Source organism: Eschrichtius robustus, chromosome 9, assembly GCF_028021215.1.
Source record: "Eschrichtius robustus isolate mEscRob2 chromosome 9, mEscRob2.pri, whole genome shotgun sequence".
NCBI lineage: Eukaryota > Metazoa > Chordata > Mammalia > Artiodactyla > Eschrichtiidae > Eschrichtius > Eschrichtius robustus.
This window is the reverse complement of record NC_090832.1, coordinates 2,823,280-2,842,598: the sequence shown is the minus strand read 5'-3', so window position 1 is coordinate 2,842,598 and position 19,319 is coordinate 2,823,280. Positions and strand designations below refer to the sequence as shown.

Sequence of the window (19,319 nt, the reverse complement as noted above, 5' to 3'; positions counted from 1 at the left end):
AAGAAGAGATTAGGTTGCAGAGCTCACGACCGACAGCGTAGCTTCTTGTTTTATTTCTGTACGAAGAAAAGATGGGCGTGAGGCGGCAGGTGGTACACCCAGGAGAGACCGCGGGGATGGCGCCCAGCAGCCCACCCGGGCCACCTGCTTCGCTACCAACACGACCATCCCGTCTCCTGCCGGGCTGCACGGGGAGCGGACACACACACACGTGCTCACGCACACACGCGTGCGCACACACGCGCATCACACAACGCACTTGGGCACGCGCTTACACACCCACACGTGCATGCACGCGCGCCCCCGTGCATGCACAACTCTCAGGGTGGGGGGACGGCCGTGCCGCCCGCCCCCACGAAGAGGCCAGCTGGTGGCAGCAGAGGCTGGGAGCAGCCGGAAGGCGGTGCGAGGGGAGGGGGAGGGCCGGGTAAGAAGCTCACCTGCAGACTGTTATTCGTGACAGTATAGAAAGCCCAATATCACAGTTATGCTAGAAAAATATTACACTTCATAAAACCCATGTTTATTAAAAAAAATCTATTCAGAAAGTCTGGAAAGCGTAATAAATATCGTAGAGTGGCCGCCCATCTCCAACATAAAATATAAAGCGTGAACACGAGAGTCCCCTGTAAACACGGACACGGGCAGGGACACAAAGTGCTGGCGGTGTCCTCGGGGGAGGGCGGGCTCGGCTGCAGCTGGCGGGTCCCTTCCCGGTGACGCCCTGAGCCTGCGGGTGGCTTCTCCTCGTCACTCAGGACCTGCGGCGTCCTTTCCATTCTAGAATCCCACGGCTCTCGGAGCGGTGAGGGCCACCAAACCACGTGGGAGAGAACAAGTGCAGATCAGATTCCTCCTGTGCTGGAGGGACCCAGTGAAGCAAGGTTACCACCCCAGAGCGGCGCTGGGTCACGCCATTAATGAGTGGGACTGGCTCACATCGGAGCCATGACCACTCAGAGCCCTGACAGCCTTCCACACGGCGACACACACGCGGGTAGTTTGAAACCACGACCGACTGCCCTTGGGGAACAAGTGAAATCTCACTCTTGCCCAGTGTGACGTGGGGGGCACCATCGGGCAAAGCTCTCCCTCCGGGGGGCGTCAGGTGTTTCTCTTAAAGTGGGCGGGAGCCGGGGTGGATGAGACTATAGTGGGAGCCACGGAGGGGACCGGCAGGGCCGCAGGCCTGAGACTCCGGGCTCGGGTTTATCACAACCAAGTCTGTGGTTCTGGTGATCCAGAGGGGGTCTGACTCTACAGGAGGGCAGGGCAGCCAGTTAACTTGCTGGGCTGTCACACCACGTGTGCTAATCCCGCAAGGCCTTGCGTGAATGGTGGAGGTGCCCCGTACAGGTGAATAACGCGGTGATCGCACCTTCATTCACATACCGACTGCCGGTTAGGAAGCCCAGCCACTGGCCACTTAAGACTTAAGCCAGTTCCATTAAAAATAGGCTCTCAGCTTCTCTAGGGGGCCTCTCTGCAGAAGGGTTTCAAGTACCACTTTGTTTTGGAGAAGGGTGAGGGAGTGGAGGTATCTTAGGGCATTCGAGTTGGTTCAGCAGAGCCGGGGGCGCCCCTGCCACGGGCGGGGTCCGGAGTGGGGCGAGTCCCGGGATCCCCGCGGGGTTCTGAACGGTCAGAACTGAGGCTGCACACGTAAGGGGGCTGGTGTGACACACAGAGAACATGCGCTGGCCGCTCTCCCAGCCGTGCTTCATCTCTGTCTCTCCGTTCTGTCCGCTTCCATCACAACACACGGACTTCAAGCAAACCAACAACGTGCCAACAAGCCCAGGACGGAGGCCCAGGAGGCTGATGGGCCGGCCGTTGCCTGTGCAGCAAACACAAGATACAAGGGCCACTGTCGATTTCTGGGAGGGCAAAATCTGTGACCTGGGGCTACCCAGGTTTTCCTAAGTTTCTAATGACAGACAAAATAGTTCTGACCTAAAACAAAACTGTTGTGGGTGGAAGTCTTTTGAGCCTTGGGATAAAGCACTTTCTATTGAGAAACAGGAGAAGTGCCCAAGAGGGCTTTGTGGGAAAACAGGTACATGAATCTGTCCCCACCTTTTTATTCCTTGTGGTTCTGAGGGGAAAAAAAAAAAAATGGCTCACGGGATAATTAAAGCTTCTGCGATACGTTTATATTTTCAGGTCTGAAAACCATTAGACCGAGCTAGGGAGCTATTTTTTAGAAGGAGGCATTGTTTTTGTTTTTGTCGGTCGAGTTGGGTACCAGAGTGAGTTGAAATGGAGGGACTTTGAAAAATTGTCTTCTTGGTGACAACCCGGCTGAGACCAACAGGAGCTCCCCCTCCCCCCGAGGGCAGGGGGTGCCCAGCGATGCTGGCCAGTCACAGCTCGGTGGGCAAGGGCCCTCCGGTCAGCCGGCCGGTGGCCCCCTGGCTCGGGGCCGGCTGGGACGACACAGGCCTCTGTCCTCCAGGCCCCGGCGGTGGCTCGCCCTGCATCACACCCACTCCTGTGTTCACACGCCCCGGGGGAAACATCAAATAGCCCTGACATGTCAGGTGAGGACAGACCTGTGCAACAGAAACACAAAGCACGCCACGAAAGCACAACTTCCACAAAGGGCGCCCCTGCTCTCGGCAACACACCCTCCGCTCCCCTCTGGCCCCGGGCGGGGGGCAGGGGTCTCCAGGGGACCCGAGAAGGGACCGACGGGAGGCAACCCAACTGAGGGCTCCCACGGGCCACAGGCTTTCCATGAAAGGGGAAAGCCAGCGCTCAGGGAAGCCCAGGCCCTCTCGGAAGCTCGGGGCGGCCGCGGCGACCCTTGAGCCGGGGCGGGAGCGAGAAGCAGCCGCTCCTGCAGCCCCGGTCCTCAGGAGAACGCGAAAACGTGGGCACAAGTTTGGCTGGCTCCCTCCCGGGGACGCGAGCGATTCTCGTGAAACGCGGCCACCGAGGCGAAACTGCTGCCCCCGGCGCTGGGGTGGCCTCAGTCCCACGTGGGGGGCAATGAGACAAGGGCTCTTTGGATCATCTGGAGGGACCAGGCGTCTGCTCCTAGGCGCCCTGTGCCCACCGGTCACTCAGCCGTGGGCAAGGGCAGAGGCGCAGAAGCCGGGCCCCCAGGGCTCTGCCGTTAACCGTCACCTTCACACCGTGACACCTGGGCTGTGTGTGCCGGGAATCAGACCAGGCTGCTGACTTTATAACTGGGAAACACGTCTCTCCACGGAAACACAAGCCATGACCGCGCGAGACCCACGGGCCGGAGGCGCCTCCAGGTGCTTGGCACGGTCCACGGCGGAAGGACTCCGTCTGGTGGGCTGGGGGTGGAGGTGGCAAGGTCGGCACAGCCCGGCGTCGGGAGGTCACCCGCCCGGATCCTCTCCGGCCGCATGAGGAGGTGCAGGATGAGCGGGCGCCGGGCTCGGCTACAGCCGTGTAGACGTGAGTCTCTTCATGCCCCGGCGCTGGGCCAGGCTGGAGGACAACACAGGCTCCAGCCGCGGGGCCTGGGGGGCTCTGTTCAGAGCGAAGTAGGTGGCAGCCATCGCTCCCTGCAACACAAGGGAGCGGCGGTGACGCGGTGCCGGCCCCCGACCCGGCCTGGGCCTCGCCGAGCCTGGGCTACGGGAGGCCTTCCTTCAGGACCACGGAGCACCGGCTCTTAAACATCAGGATGTAGTTCTGAGTGCCGTGTCCACCCGCCCCCCCCCGACCCCATCTGTGAACCGTGCGGTGACTTGGGGTAGACGCTTGGGGCTCACGGGGAGCCCCGGGGTGAGGTCCTCCCGGCCCCCGATCTGCTCTGCGGCTGCTGGGTCCCTGGGGTGCCCTCCTGGCAATGGCACCCCAGCTCTGCCCATCTGGAGGATCCGGGCCCAACCTGGGTGACTGGGCTCCTGGAGCAGCTCTAAACCCTCGGATGGTCTTGAATGGGCGGCTCCCAGCAGGAGAACCCCAGCCGCTGCACTGCTGGGGGCAGTGCACACCTCCCCGAAGAGGGTCCCCACCCCTTCTGTGTTAACAGAAGTTGTCACTTATTCAGAGTCTGGCACGTGATCGCACGTATGGGGTGAACCAAGTAACCGTAAATACACCTGGGATGCCTGTCTGGGCCTGTTACTGGTTCCCTTCTGGCACCCTGTGGCCCCTGGGGTTAGCCGTGCAGGTATCGGAGCAGCTTTTCCGGAGTCCCCGCTCCCACCCTTTTGCCGCGGGGACCGGCGGTCGGTACCTTCACCAGGTGGACGTCTTGTCTGCTGAGCTGGTTTGGGGACAGGTACTCTCTGTTCACCACCCACGGGTGTCTGAGGACTTGAACCGCGGTCAGGCGCTGGTGAGGGTCCACGTGGAGCATCTTGGACACGACATCCTGTGGGGGGAGGGCAGCGGGGGGGGGAGGGGAGTGAGCGCCGCTGCTTCTCTGAGCTTCCCAGCAGGAGTCCCCTCCTCCTCCTCGCGGCGAAATCTAACCACCGCGCTGCGAATGAAGCTCCGCACCCGGGGCCAAACGTCTACCTCCAGGTTTAGACACATGTGAAGTTTTTTTTTAAGTTTTAACCATCGTCAACTTGGTGGATCACCCAGGTGTATACAGTATCAAAGATTTTATGTCTGAAGAGAAATCAAATGCGGAGACGTTCAATAGCGTGTGTAAGTTACTGCAATATTATTTGAGTAAAAACGATAACCTTCCAAAGGGAGAAGCTGAAATAATGACTATCCCACGGATATAAACCAATCATAACAATGTCCTCGGTTACATTTTATCACATATAATACATATTACAATCCTCAAAGCCACAAATATTTGCTACAAATAATCACCAACTGTGGGATTAACAATCTGTTGCCATTACTTGTGTCCAAAGGGGCTCATGTTCCACAGAGGTGATTTTCTTATTTGATTGTAACGTAATAGCAACAAAAACTCCTACAATGGGTTTAAGGACTGAGCTCCACTTTAGATTTACACGTGGCAATACATGCAAATGTGTGTACCTACATGTACACACATGTACAATTAGAAATGTGATTTGCGTCTGCATGGAATTCATGAGACTGTCTTCACACGCTTCAGGCACCTGCTCTTGTGAGCCATCAGGGCTGTCCTTGGGGGAAAGAGGGTGAATGTTACATCCCTGTTTTGTAGGTGAAGACGTGATGTGTATAGTTGTTCCCCAAGTGCCCAAGGAAGAGCCTCGGTGAGAGTCCGTGCTTTTCCACTAGCCTCCTCTCCTTCCTTTACTGTTCCCATCACATTCCAAAAAGAAACGAAATCAGTTAGAGTATCTGTATAATGTGAAGTTGAACCACTCAACAGAATTTGTGGTCATCAACCGCCACGAAGAAATATTATACACTAATACAATATCCTTCTTCTACAGAGAAATACAAGCCTTTTAATATTTGATTACATTAATCTTGGTAACTTCTTGAAACAAATATCTCCTGGAAGGACTGTTCTCCCCATTTCCATGTGTAAAAAAGGAAAGCAGGGAGACCCTTATTGACTGGTTCAAGACCTCACAGTAGGGACTTCCCTGGCGGTCCAGTGGTTAGGACTCCGCACTGTCACTGCCGAGGGCAGGGGTTCAGTCTCTGGTTGGGGAACTAAGATCCTGCAAGCTGCGTGGCGAGGCCAAAAAAAAAAAAAAGCTCACAGTAAAGCAGTGTGTTTTTATACAGTGCATGTAGGAGGCAAATAAAGTATTATAAAAACATACAGATCTGTAGGCTTTGCCTGTTTTCGGAGGATTGGAGGTTTTGTGTGGTGAGCACAGAGAGGGGAAAGGCACAGGGGAATGAGCGAGGGCAAGATATGGCAGGGAAGGAGCAGGGAGAAGTCGGCAAAAGGTCCTGGGAGGCAGCGAAACCCTCTCCCTGCAGCTGTGACCTTGGTAACGTGTCCTGTACTTGACGGACTCCTTTCCTGCCACCTTTTCCCTGCCCCCTACTCCTGCTTGAAATCACCTCTCAAAGAAACCACCAGCACCCAAGTCCTGGTCTGTGGCTCTACTGTGGGAACTGGAACTAAGACAATTCCCATACCCATTCAAAACAGAGTGGATGGAAGGAGCACTGCGGGTGTCAGGGTGCAACACAGGGGAAGTGCTCACTAAATGCCAGCTGCCATTACCTCCACCATCACCTCCACCACTTCCTCCACCATGACCTTCACCATTCCCATCACCTCCACCATGACCTTCACCACCACATCCACCATCTCTTCCACCATGACCTTCACCATCACCTCCACAATTTCCCATCACCTCCTCCACCATGACCTTCACCATCACATCCACCATCACCTCCATCATCTCCTCTGCCATCTCCACCATCCTCTTCACCACCTTCATCACCTCCATCATCTCCTCCACCATCACTGTATGAGGTCACACAGAGATGGTAATGGCAGAGCTGGAATCAGAACCCCAGAATTTCTCCTCCTCTGGTCATTTTATAGAAACACAGGAAATAGACTGTTGATGCTGTTTCTTACTGTGGTTGGACTATAATTTGCTATTTGATTAGAGAGGAATTCCAAGTCTGATGGACGGAGAAACAGGGCTGGTCACAAATGGTGCAGCTGCAGAGAAGCCCCAATTCAAAGTATTTTTTAATGACAGAAATACACCCCTGTACCAGAGCTCTACTTGATCAGTCTGCGAACACTCAGGGCAATCATTTTGCAACATCCCTAAAAGTGTGATGGTTAATTTTCTGCATCAACTTGGTTAGGCCATGGTACCCAGTGTTTGGTCAAACACCCGTCTGTTTTATAATAATTATAAATGGAGTACAATCTTTAAAACTTGTGAATCACTATGTTGTACACCTGAAACTTACATAATCAACTATACTTCAATGAAAAAAAAGAAAAACAAAACAAAACAAAAAACACTTGTCTAGAGAATTCCCTGGTGGTCCAGTGGTTAGGACTCCGTGCTTTCACTGCCGAGGGTGCAGGTTCGATTCCTGGTTGGGGAACTAAGATCTCACAGGCCGTGTGGTGAGGCCAACCCGCCCCCCCCCCCCAAAAAAAAACCAATAGTGGTCTAGATGTTTCTGTGAAGGTGACATTAACAATTAAATCTGTCAACTTCTCCATAATGTGCGTGGGCTTCATCCAATCAGTTGAAGGTCGTAAGTGAGAAAAGACTGAAGTCCCCGAGGAAAAGGGAATTCTGCCAGAAGACGGCCTTTGGACGAGTGCTGCAACATCTACTCTTCCCTGAGTCTCCAGGCTTCTGGCCTGCCCTATAGATTTTGGACTTGCCTCCACAATTCCATAAAAATAAATCTCTCACCCTCTGTCTTAGTCTCTCTCTGTCTCTGTCTCTGTCTCTATACATACACATCCTATTGGTTCTGTATCTCTGGAGAACCCTAATACACCAAGACTGTAGAAAATGTGAAAAGTGCTATGAAATATTTTTGCAAAAATTTTTTTTTTTTGGCTGTGTGTCTTAAAAAAATCTATGAGTATAAAATATCTATATTATTTACACGAGAAGTATCCTCTCGTATTCCTCAAAGATAAAATGGTTACTGCAGAATCTCCATGCCTAAGAAGTAAGAGCACCGGGCAATGTACTCACCTTTGCCGCATCAGATATGGAATCCCAGTTTCCCCCGGAAAGGGCGTATTTCCCGCTGCCAATCCTTGCCAAGATATCCTCAGGGGTATCATCTGGTCCGTTTGCAAAAGGGGTAAATCTGTGTGATGAGAGAATTTGTGGTAATGAGCTTCCATTTTATAATCTAAGATAAAGTTCATTTTGCCTCTTTGTTGTAAAAAGAATAATTTTTTCTTTCCCATCATGCCCCAAATCCAGGATTCATGGTAAAGTGTAATTTATTTCTTACTGCTGTGTCTCTTTTCCTTACTCGGCCAGTGAAGAAAGTTCTGTGGACCCAAGGATGAGTCTTTCTGGACTGTTTCTGGCTTCCCTGGTGACAGTGTGGTACAGTGATTTGCCCCGGTGACGCGGTTTCCATGGTGACAGTGTGGTATATAGTGGATGGGAGACTGGGATTTGAAGTCTGAGAGACCCATGGTCGATCTATTACCAACTCCGGCTTCTCTGACAAATGAATTTTTTGAACCTCAATTGCAAAATGGGCAGAATACACTCGCAGGGATCTACAGCAGCGGTACGCACCAACGCACACAAAATGCAAACGGTTCTTGCCCTACTGTAAGTGTGTGATAGATGTTTATTGTCACCCCTTCACATAAACCAGGGTGGGTCAGTGTAGCCTCCCCAGAAAGGAAATTATATGTAATTCTAACGCACTTCCTTCAGTGGCAGGGTTTGTACTCCTAGTTTATGTATTGGCAAAGTAAGCACCAGAAGAATCACAAAGTGTGGCATTGGGAAGAAAGTGCAGGGCCTCCTTTGCTATTGCAGCCCTCAGGGCACGGCCCCAGGCTCACCGGGGTTCCCCCTCCACTGCGACACTAGTCACTGATTGACTAGGAAATACCTCACTGAGGCCACGCAAAAAGCAGGCCATTCTCAGTCACTCTTGTGATTCACCCGGGAGCAGAGCTAGTGAGGGTGAATCTACGACCCGGAGCCTGGGCTGCCTGCCTCTTCGCTGCTGCTTCCTGGCTTGAGAAGATGTTTGGAAGGAAAGATGCTGTGACCTCTGCAGAGGGTGCGTGGTGCAGAGGCGAGAACGCGGACCCGTGGTCAGAGGCTTGGGTTTTTGTTGACGAGCTGAGCTGAGCCGTGGAGCCCCAGCTCCCTAATTCCAGAGACACACTTGAACGACAAGGCATGACTTCCTGCCCTTGCTCTCTGGTTGTCCTGCAGGGGCCTCGGGAGACTGAACTAAAGGCCTGTAGGTGTGGGCCCACACCCGTGCACAGGGACAGGCCCACAAGGGCCAGCAGGCTCGGCAGGGGTGCCCTGAGCGCCGACACCCACATGAAGGTTTGCATTACCCCGCCAGCATGGTGTACAGCAGGATCCCCAGACTCCAGATGTCACAAGCCGCGTCATAGCCTTGCCGCTTCAGGACCTGCCAGGGGAAAAGCAGACGACGGATAAGCACTTGGCAGGGAAAATTCAAGGTCACAGCATGTTGCTGTGATGGGTCCATAACCCCGGCGGGGGTGGGGGGGATGGCTGGGGATGAGGGGTGACTTCAGTGGGACTGTCATTTACCGCCGCAAAGCCAACCCTAATTCCCTGCAGTAGGATTCCCCAAAGACCCGCGCACACAGGGAGCCCTGGCTCTTGCCAGATACACGACAGACTGAAAAGGAAACATTTAATTTTTAAGGCAGAAGAATTTTGGGAGCTCCCTGGTGGCCTAGTGGTTAGGATTCCGGGCTTTCACTGCAGTGGCCCAGGTTCAATCCTTGGTCGGGGAACTGAGATCCTGCAAGCCGTGCAGTGTGGCAAAAACCAAAACAAAACAAAAACCAAAACAAAACAGAAGAATTTTTTTTTTACTCTGGTGAAGTATACTTAGCATAACATTTCCCATCTTCGCCGTCTTTAGGCGTACGGTTGAGTGATACTAGGTACATTCATACTGCTGGGCAGCCGTCAACATCACCCATCCACACAACTCTTTTCCTTTTGCAAAGCTGAAGCTCTGTCCCCATGAAACAACAACACCCCCTCCCCTCCCCCCAGCCCCTGGGAACTACCATGTAACTTTCTGTCTCTATGAATTTGCCAACTCTAGGTCCCTCATATAAGAGGAATCACATAATTGTCCTTTTCTTTCTGGCGTATCACACTCAACACAGTGTCCTCAAGGTTCATCCACGTTGTGGCGTAGGACAGGATTTCCCTCTTTTTTAAGGCTAATATTCCACTGTACCGTCCATCCATCGATGGACACTTGGGTTGTTTCCACCTTTTCGCTGCTGTGAACGCGGGTGGATAGATATCTGTTCTCGCCTCTGCTTTCAACTCTTCTGGGTTTGTACCCAGAGGTGGAGTTGCTTGGTCACCTGGTAATTCTGTGCTTGAGTTTCTGAGGACTAGTTAACACGGGAGAGTTTTCATGCGTCCCAGGATTACACACCTCAGGGGAGGGAAATCCTCTTGATATGTTTACAGTTGAATAACAATAAAGAAAGCAGCACAAGCACTCCGGGCGACTGCAGCTTATTGGATTGACACTGAACGTGAAGTCAGGAGAGCCGTGTTCAATTTCCTTAGACACAAGGGCCGGGATCTTTGTACCTCGGGTGTGGTGCCTGCAGCATGGTAGGTCACCGAGGCGTGTGAACACACCAAGTGTTCGGTGTTCAAGCCCTTGACCATGTTCACTAGCTGAGTGGTCTTCAAAGTCCCTTCAACACATGGAGTCTGGTTTGTTTTGAATCTGTGAGGTGTTTGTGGCTAACAGTATCTACCCTGCCCACTCCATGTGGCATAGGAGGATAAAAGCAAAAAATACTGGTAAAAGTGCTCAGTAAATGGTAAAGTAATATACCAACGTAAGGTAGTCTCTCATCACTAAAACCAATACTATTAACATTAGGAGCTATCAAATACGGCAATAATATTGCTCAAACAGAACCAGATTGTTCTTAAAGGGGCTACAGGTAGCATCTGGACAGCCTAATGATGGCCCCAGCTGCGTATCCATCCGTATCCTGGCAGGCACGTGCACATCTTCCTCATGGACCACTGGCCGTGGTCACCTTGTGGACCCCACCTGGGTCAGCTCTCAGCTCACAGAGTGGCCACTAGGGGCCAGCATGCCTCTCTCTTAGGACTTTCTGTACCTGTCACTGCACCACCAGGGCCACTCCAGAGCAGCTTCAACCACCAGAAGGATCCACGCAGAACCTAATGTCTGTTTTCATTCCTGACCTCCCCCCCGCGCCCCCCACCGCCCCCATCAGCAATGTCAGCCTCTTCTGTTTCCAGTCCTGTTCTCACCAGCATCTCAGGTTTGGCTGCTTTTCTAAAAAGCAAGAAACTGGATTTGTCTTCACAAACACAACAGTGACTTCAGCACCTACCGGAAATGATCCCCAGGAGCCTGAAAAGGGCACAGCACATACGAGATGTGCTGCCGAGGTCTCTGATGCCCTGAGAAGAGGGGGCGGAAGAGAGGTCCCTCAGGATTCACGTACGTTCTCATCCGCAAATCTTGGCGGAACCCTAACATTCAATCCCATAGCACCTGACTTGCTTCTGGGGCTTTGGAAAACAATCTGGAGCAAGAACTCTGGCACCAAGTAAGTCCACGCACGTGCACTCTCTCCTGGTGCAGCTGTTGGGGAGATTTCTGATCCCAGGTGACCCACTGGCTCCCTTCCCGGTTGTAGGCGAGACTGACGCATTATTTCTCACCGTAACTCCTAACAGACAGGCAGATTTGATCGAAATTGTCTAGAGCACAATGACAATTCTATGTGCAAACCTCACCATTACAAATTTTACGAATAGGAAATAAAATGATAAAATAACTGTGTTTGAGCAAAAAAAAGACTGAAGCTTCTCATTTCTACCCTCTAGAATTACTGCTGACTCCAATACACCAAACTGTGCAGCGGCTTTGAAAGTAGGAAAGGGCCGTCTCCCCGCTGGCTCAGTGGGCCTCTCACCTCCGGGGCAACGAAGTTGGCTGTGTAGCAGGGGGTCATCAGCAGCCCATTCTCGGCTCGCAGCTGCTTGGCAAACCCGAAGTCACAGATTCGGATGGATTCAGGGTTTCCAGACTCGTCCATATACAGAATATTGCTCGGCTTCAGGTCCCGATGAACAACCTGGAGAGGCACAAGGAATTACGCCTAAGCTGGGGCCCAGGATGGAGCAGGAGAGAGAAGCGGGGATGCACTCAGGAGACAAGGGTTTATTTGGAGTCGTTTATTCTGGGCAGGTCCTGAGGCAGGAAGCAATCGGCTGGGATGCTCTAATCTCTGTAGGTCCTCCCCCCTCTCTTTCTCTCACACTGACACTCAAAAATCGAGGACCCCACCTAAGCCCCTTGGATGGTGAGTGAGTATTTGGATGAATAAATAAGTAAGCATGTGTCCACGATCAGGGAGGCCCGCTGGGGCCATCGCACAGACAGACACTGGTGGTGAGCTCAGTAACATGGATGGAAGATTTCTAAAGATAAACATCTGCTGTGTGATGCCACGTTCCAGCGGGCAGGTGTCGGGCACCGCAGCGGGTGACGCAGACAAGGAGCCTCTGTCATGTGCACACGGCCAGTGGACAGAAATCTGAGAGCCGCATCTGTGCGGAGTGAGCGTCAGGGCGCTCTGAGCACCAAGGACGGGCCGGCAACACCTCAAAGCACAGCGGCTATTCAGCTATTTAGGGCACAAAGCGGTTTCTTCTGAAGGGGACAGAGGCCGATTGTAAGGACACGTGGTGTGCCTGCATATGGCTTGGGGCCCACGTGTCTCACTGTCCTGCTAATACCCAGGGAGGGGACAGAGAAGGGAGAATTAAAGGGCCACGGCCGGCAGCTGGCCTACAGGGGCTCCGATGGCCGGGACACAAAAGACTTCGGTTCCAGGTCTATTGCCCCACCTCGTGCAACAGAAGCCAATCTGCAAAACCATCATCTGAAGGGCTGCTTCTACAGTCTGACCGTCCTGGGAAATGACCATCGTGCGACCCTGGAGGAATGTCCTGGTCAGACGGGGCTGCATTTTAAAAGCTGACAGCCACACGTGCACGGCTGGCCAAGGAAGCACTGCTGCTTCCTGGGAGGTGCTGAGAAGGTGGGGGTCCGGGGCTGAGGGCAAGGGTTCTAGAAGCATGGTGCTGGGTTAGAACCCGGCTGTGCGTGCAGCTTTGGGCACGATATGCAACCCTTCTGTGCTCTGGTCTCCTCATCTGTGAAATGGGTGTGATCCAGAGTCTAGAACTGCCCAGACGAAGAGCTTAGAGCAGCGCCTGGAACCCTCAGTGGTCACTGTCATTTTATCACCATATTCCTTGGCACTGGTGGAGGAATTCAATTCTAAATAGGGCAACTGATGAACATTCCAAATTTCCCTTTATCAAGCCCAAACTACTTTTTTGCTCTACCTGGCCTCGGTGAATTTAATTTCTTGACCTAGCTCCTGGACACACCGCGTGTGTGCCTAAAATCATTTAGACCCGAGAGGGACGGTTGTGATTCACAAGGAAGACGAGGACACCTGAGTTCCCAGCTCCTGAGCCCGTGGATTCTCAGCGCCCCCGGGTCCCGCTCCTCCTCTGTCCGCCCCCCCCGCCCCCGAGGCGCGGGGCTGCCCCGGGGGGCGAGGCCTTACCCCCTGGGAGTGGAGGTAGTCCATGGTCTTGGTGATGGTGCACAGCACGTCGCTGGCCTCCCGCTCCGAAAAGTACCTCTGCCGCAGGATACGGTCCAGCAGCTCCCCACCCCGCATCAGCTCCATCACCAGGTACACGAACTTCCCGTCGTCGTAGACCTGGGGGTGGGGCGGGAGAGCACACAGGCCTCAGGGACCTCGTGGGCACCCTCGCGGGCCCGCTGGCCGCTGGGAAAGAGGGGCCGCCCCGGCAGGGGCGGGGGCGCGTCAGTGCAGAGAGCCTGGCGTCTCAGTGTTCCCCTGGGAGCAGACACAAGACTTCTGTAGAAAACGAGGGAAGATTTTCTAGGCATGCCAGACAAGGCTCTTCTTGGGGAAAAAACAGCTTTAATGATCTGTTGCTGGGCAGGGCATGGGTCAGCAGGGCTGAGAGCTGTGTGGATGGATTCAGCTGCCGTGAACCCTGGTACTGCCCCGCCTCTGGGAGAGCGACGTTCACACACTGACAACGCGGATGCTGGCCCAGCCCCAGGGGGCAGCGTTCTCCAGGGCCGCCCTTTTCAAACCTTAAGGAGCAGGTTGACAGGCCGGCCAGACCCAACAGGTCCGGGGTGGGTGGGGAGCCTGACCCCGGGGCCCTCTACGCGGCTGTGCCCTGTGAGGGGGGACAAGCCCTGGGAGTCCGGGAGGAGAGGAGGTAGGAGGGCTGATCTGCTTGTATTTCAGAAAAGCAGTAGATAAAGAGAGCTTTAGTCATACTAGCGTTAACCTCCTGAACTTAAAAGACAAACCGAACAAACAAGTTCTGGGTCTCTGTCAGGCCGATGGCCCAGCAGAGGGGCCGCCCAAGTGCTGAGAAGAACCAGAGGGAAATGGCGCAAAGCACCTAACTACGGTGACTTTCTCGCTTCCAAGTCAATGATTTCAGAACAAATCACTAAAACAATCTGGCTGGCACGGAGCTCAATAAACGATGTGAAGTTGATCTTGTTGTATTTATTTCTGAGTTTAAGATCAAATGCGCTACTTTCGAGAATGTGCCCAGGGTGACGTCACTCATCCGAAACAGAGTCAGAGCAGAGTCGCAGAGTCAGAGCTCTTCGGGAGTTTTCAGATTCGCTGATTTCTGTTTGTGGATCTTCGCATACGCACGACAAAGGAAACAGCAAGGGGAGTGATCTCGTGCGGGGGAGCTGACTGAGACCCACAGGAATGCAGCTGGGCTTCACTTCAAGCTGTGTTCACACAAGGCCTGTTTCACGCTTTCCTCAGAACTGAATTGGCACTTGGAAGGCCTCTTACTCCAGGCATTTACGGGGCCCGAAGGACATGGAGGCGGCCCCAGTATTTTGGGGTTTGGGGTTCACGATGCTGGGATCACTCTGGAGTTGGAGAGGAAGACGAGGCTCTCTCCCCTGCCTGACCCCCGAGGCCCGGCCCTAGGCCCCTGTGGATGCTGCCAGGTGCATCCAACTGGCTCCAGTGTGACTGGTCCCTGCTCCCTTCCCCTCTTTCAGGGACAGGGGCCACAGATCGCTCAGTCGGGAAAGCGAAGGGAGCTGGGAGGGGCTCTGGATCTGGAGTCTCAGATCCGGAGCCCGTCTCATGGGCCCCACGCTCTCCATGACAGTGAGGTGAAACACACCTGGATGAGAATCCACACCAGCTCTCTCTCCTCTTTCACACGTGCGCATTATGTGATTTGGGAGGAGTGGGGTGCCATCAATGGGATGTGAATCAACGGCCCGGCAGGTCGGGCTACCCAGCTGCCGGGTGACCCCGAGGTGTCTGGGCAGCAGCCCCCTCCGGCTCCGAGCTCCTGGGTGCCAGGAGCAGCTGGTGAGCCGAGCAGCCAGCTTGCACCAAATCAACGGTGGCTTCTGGCGCCAGCCGGAGAGACACAAAGCGCAAGCGACACCACTGTTGCACGGAGGCGCTTACGTCTTTGAGGGTGATGATGTTGGGGTGCTGGCCATACCGCAGGAGGATCTCAATCTCTTCCGAGGGGTCCCTTTTGCTCTTATCGATGATCTGAAACAAACAGAGGTGGACGTGAGGCTTCCAGCTGGCGCCTGCGGCGGGGACCCTTTCTGCCCCTCCTCCCCCTCCGGCTCAAGCTCAACCAAGATAACCCACAACTGCCTAGAAATTCATGGCAATCCTTGCTTTCCCAATGAGCAAAGGAGACTGACATTAAAAAGAGAGCACCTGCCTCCAGACACTAATTTTGAGCTATGGCAGGGTTGGATGAAGACGGGTGGGTTTGGGGAGCTCACACGGGCACCACCGACAGCAGCAGGCGCTCTGCTACCACTCGCGGCGCAGGCTCTGGGTTGGCGGCCTGTGCCCCCTGCTCCGTCCAAGGTGGGCCTCCGGCTGCTGTGCGTCTCTCGCCCTGTTTGGTGGTCACACGCTGGCAACGAAGTGAGACCCAGCGTGGTTCTCAGCAAGAGACGCCGCGGCGGCGTGCGTGCTGAGGCTGTGCTGTGACTTACACGTACGGCTGCTCCTTCTGGCTCCTCCTCCTCCTCCCGGCACGTGGAGCCCAGGTCTTAGGATGGCAGGTAAAATCCTCTTACCCCATGAACACAGATGGCTTCCAACCACAGGGTGTCATGAATGAAAGCCCACCTGGAAACGGGGTCACCTGTTGGTGGGGAGTGACTAAAACCTCTGGGGTTGGCTTCCTGGGCCCCTGCGCCTGCTTCTTACGGGGACGGAGCTGGCTGGGGAGGGGACCCCACTCAGGCGAAGTCTACAGCACGCGTGTGGGAAACGACACTCAGAAGAGGACGATCGTTTCTGTGCGTTAGTTTCACCCAAGTTCAAAACACTCGCCACATGGAGGACATGTAGTCATTTCACTGCTAGAGTGTGAGGGAAATGCACTCTCACTCTCTATCACGTCCACGGCTCTAAGCGGAGGCTTGCGCGACACTCACTTTCTTCTTTAGATGAACTGAATGCTCGGGTGGCACAGGACCCAGTGTTGGAGCTCTGCCCGCCCGACCCCCTGCCGCCCCTTCACTGCAGTGGAAGATGGTCGTGGTGCCCGCGCTTCTCTGTCTCGGTTATAAACCCCCTGCCAGGCTCTGACGACATCGGCGCCCGGGACCGTGAACCGCGTGACACACGTTGTTCAACAAGGAAAAACCCAAGCTTCCTTTTTTTTTTAAAAAATAAATTTATTTACTTTTTGTTTATTTTTGACTGCATTGGGTCTTCGTTGATGCGCGCGGGCTTTCTCTAGTTGCGGCCAGCGGGGGCTGCTCTTCACTACGGTGCACAGGCTTCTCATGGCGGTGGCTTCTCTTGTTGCAGAGCAAAGGCTCTAGGTGCGCAGGCTTCAGTAGTTGTGGCACGTGGGCTCAGTAGTTGTCGCTCGTGAGCTCAGTAGTTGCGGCACGCGGGCTCTAGAGCGCAGGCTCAGTAGCTGTGGCGCATGGGCTTAGTTGCTCCACAGCATGTGGGATCTTCCCAGACCAGGGCTCGAACCCGTGTCCCCTGCATTGGCGGGCGGATTCTCAACCACTGCGCCACCAGGGAAGTCCCAGCTTCCTTTCTTGACACAGCTTTCCTCCTTTTGTTACTAAAGTTCTAGCTAGGACACTGGGATTACTTCTGTTATTGATAGAAGCCAACACACAACGCATCCTTCTAGAGGAGATTTTTCTAAAGGCTCATTCAGTGGGGGGTGGAGGGTATGCCTTAACATGTGGACGCCTAGGCGGCCGTGGGGCACATCCTTACACTGCCTGGATCACAAGTTGACTAACAGGGTTTTAGGACCGTCTCTGCCCCAGCTGCCTGCCAGGCCATTCAATCCCTGGGCTGCGATCCCTTTGCAATTTGAGAAGGTTAAAATCATTAGTGGTTTTTTAAAAAGTTAGTGGTAGATTCATTTTTTTTCAAATAAAATTTCATGATAAAGGAGATGTATTTTTAGCATAAATCACAATAGAATAGGATGCAAGATAAACAAGAAAGAGGAAGCCTTTTCTCTATGCCGATGGCCCAGAGCAGGGGGAGGAGGGAGCAGTTATGGGACCAGAGGGGCGGCTGCACGAACGGGGCACCCACAGGGGCTGGGGGCTCTACCCTCCTCCCTCCTGTGGTGTCCACCCCGGCAGAACCGACTGGAAGCCAGAGGGCAGGCAGGGTGGGGTGATGGGGTCCCTAGCGGGCAAGGAGGAGAGGGTGGGTGCCTGCCTGGAAGGGAGGCCCCCGGGGAGTGGAGCCGAGCACGGGCTCCTGCACCTGCTCAGCCGGCCACTACCTCTCCTATAGTCTGGGCAACGTGGGACCGACACACAGCAGCAAGTTCTGTTCAGACCCAGCGTTTTTATCCTGATTGTTGTCAGCAAAGGCTGGCAGCTTTTATCCACAAATCTCTTTCTGGGATTTTTTTGGGAGAAAGGTCAGGAAGAAGAGACACAGAGCAGTGAGGTGTGATGACCGGTCCCTGAGCACAAAGCCCAGGTCCGTGGGGGACAGCAGAGCCTGCGGGGGTGGGGGGGGCGGTTTGAGCACATTGTTCAGACGCATCCAGCAAGGAATTTCTTCTCTGTGGGGTCCGTTTCTTGGGATTGCTGCTGTGGGACTGGCTTCTAGTTCAAGCGAGCCCAGGTTAATCGAGTCCCTTATTTTGAGAACAGTATTGTTTTATAATCTTGCTTACGCAGCAAAACCGAGGGAGGCATTCTCAGCAAGCATGTTCAGCCGCAAGGCCTCCTCTCTCCGTGCCGATGCTCAAATGATGCTGACGGACCAGACGCAGGGACGAACGGTGGATCTGTCCTCGCCTGCAGCAGGAGGCCACCCACAGGCCAGCACCCAACGGGGCTGGCAAACCAGACTCTCCAGGGCTGCTGTTTTAAATTATTTATTTTTATCTTATGGCTGTGTTGGGTGTTCGTTTCTGTGCGAGGGCTTTCTCTAGTTGTGGCAAGCGGGGGCCACTCTTCATCGCGGTGCGCGGGCCTCTCACTATCGCGGCCTCTCTTGTTGCGGAGCACAGGCTCCAGACGCGCAGGCTCAGCAGTTGTGGCTCACGGGCCTAGTCGCTCCGCGGCATGTGGGATCTTCCCAGACCAGGGCTCGAACCCGTGTCCCCTGCACTGGCAGGCAGATTCTCAACCACTGCGCCACCAGGGAAGCCCAGGGGGCTGCTGTTTGACAAGCTGTGTATGTCCATAGTCCGTGAAGCAAGTCTGGCCCCAAAAAAGGATGGCAGACCACGTGATTCTCCTCAGCAGGTGAAGCGTGCAGGTGGGTATTGGTACATCCTTATTCCTGGTGGCTGAGGGCGGGGGCAGGATTGGTCCAGACTTCACTGCCATCCACACACTCTCCCCTCTCCCTTTTGGTCTCTGCGTTTCCCCATCTTCCTCTTCCCCATCTCTCTCCAGCACAGGCTCCCCTCCTGGACACTGAATGGCGTGGGGCTTCGAGAGGGGGCCTGAGCTCACAGGCTGGCAGAACACCCTCCAGAGGCGGGTGTTTCTGCTGACGTGTCGAGAGGATCGATACACTTGACAGGAGAGGAGTAGAGCACGGAACCCCTTGTAAAATTCAACAGATACCCTCTCCTGTTCAATTACTTTAAACAAATGACACAGAGAAAGGACTCCAAGTTTTCCTGCCGGAAAAAATTAAAATTTCCATGCCAATCAGTTTTCCTTCTAAAAATAAGCTCTATTCACGTCAGGCATCTGTCAATTCCATTGCTTTTTCTGGTTGACAAATTACATACACAGTAGGAAAATGAGCCCAGAAAACGCGATGTTAATTGTCAACGGTCTGCTGTGAATACAAATTGGGGCTCCTTCTGGAGAGAGCCAGCCCAGCTTCAGCCTTGAGTGTATCAGCCACACTTCACTAGAATTAAGAACTGCATGACACAGACTCTTGTACAATTTCAAGGATCTCGCTTTATTTTTACCTGATTCTATTGCTACTTTAATAACACAAAAATCTGCTCCTGAAAGGACACGCAGCTGTGCTTCCCTCCAGGAAAACGTGGCCATGGCCAGTGACATCCATCCATCCCTGAGTGAGCCTCTCAGACAAAGAAGGGGGA

The 19,319-nt window shown here is 54.0% G+C and overlaps 1 protein-coding gene across 2 annotated transcripts in view; it reads right to left on the bottom strand.

Moving 5' to 3' along the window:
• Positions 1-501: 501 nt before the first annotated feature.
• Positions 502-19,319, bottom strand: part of RPS6KA2 (ribosomal protein S6 kinase A2) — a 160,842-nt gene continuing 142,024 nt past the window's right edge. For both annotated transcript variants that reach the window (XM_068551251.1, XM_068551252.1), the window contains exons 15-21: positions 15,182-15,271; positions 13,241-13,399; positions 11,573-11,734; positions 8,939-9,015; positions 7,587-7,704; positions 4,220-4,357; positions 502-3,539 (exon numbers count right to left, since the gene is read on the bottom strand). In XM_068551251.1, the coding sequence (XP_068407352.1) occupies positions 3,414-3,539; positions 4,220-4,357; positions 7,587-7,704; positions 8,939-9,015; positions 11,573-11,734; positions 13,241-13,399; positions 15,182-15,271 (870 nt within the window). In that variant the 3' untranslated portion in view covers positions 502-3,413. The remainder of the gene's footprint in view (positions 3,540-4,219; positions 4,358-7,586; positions 7,705-8,938; positions 9,016-11,572; positions 11,735-13,240; positions 13,400-15,181; positions 15,272-19,319) is intronic.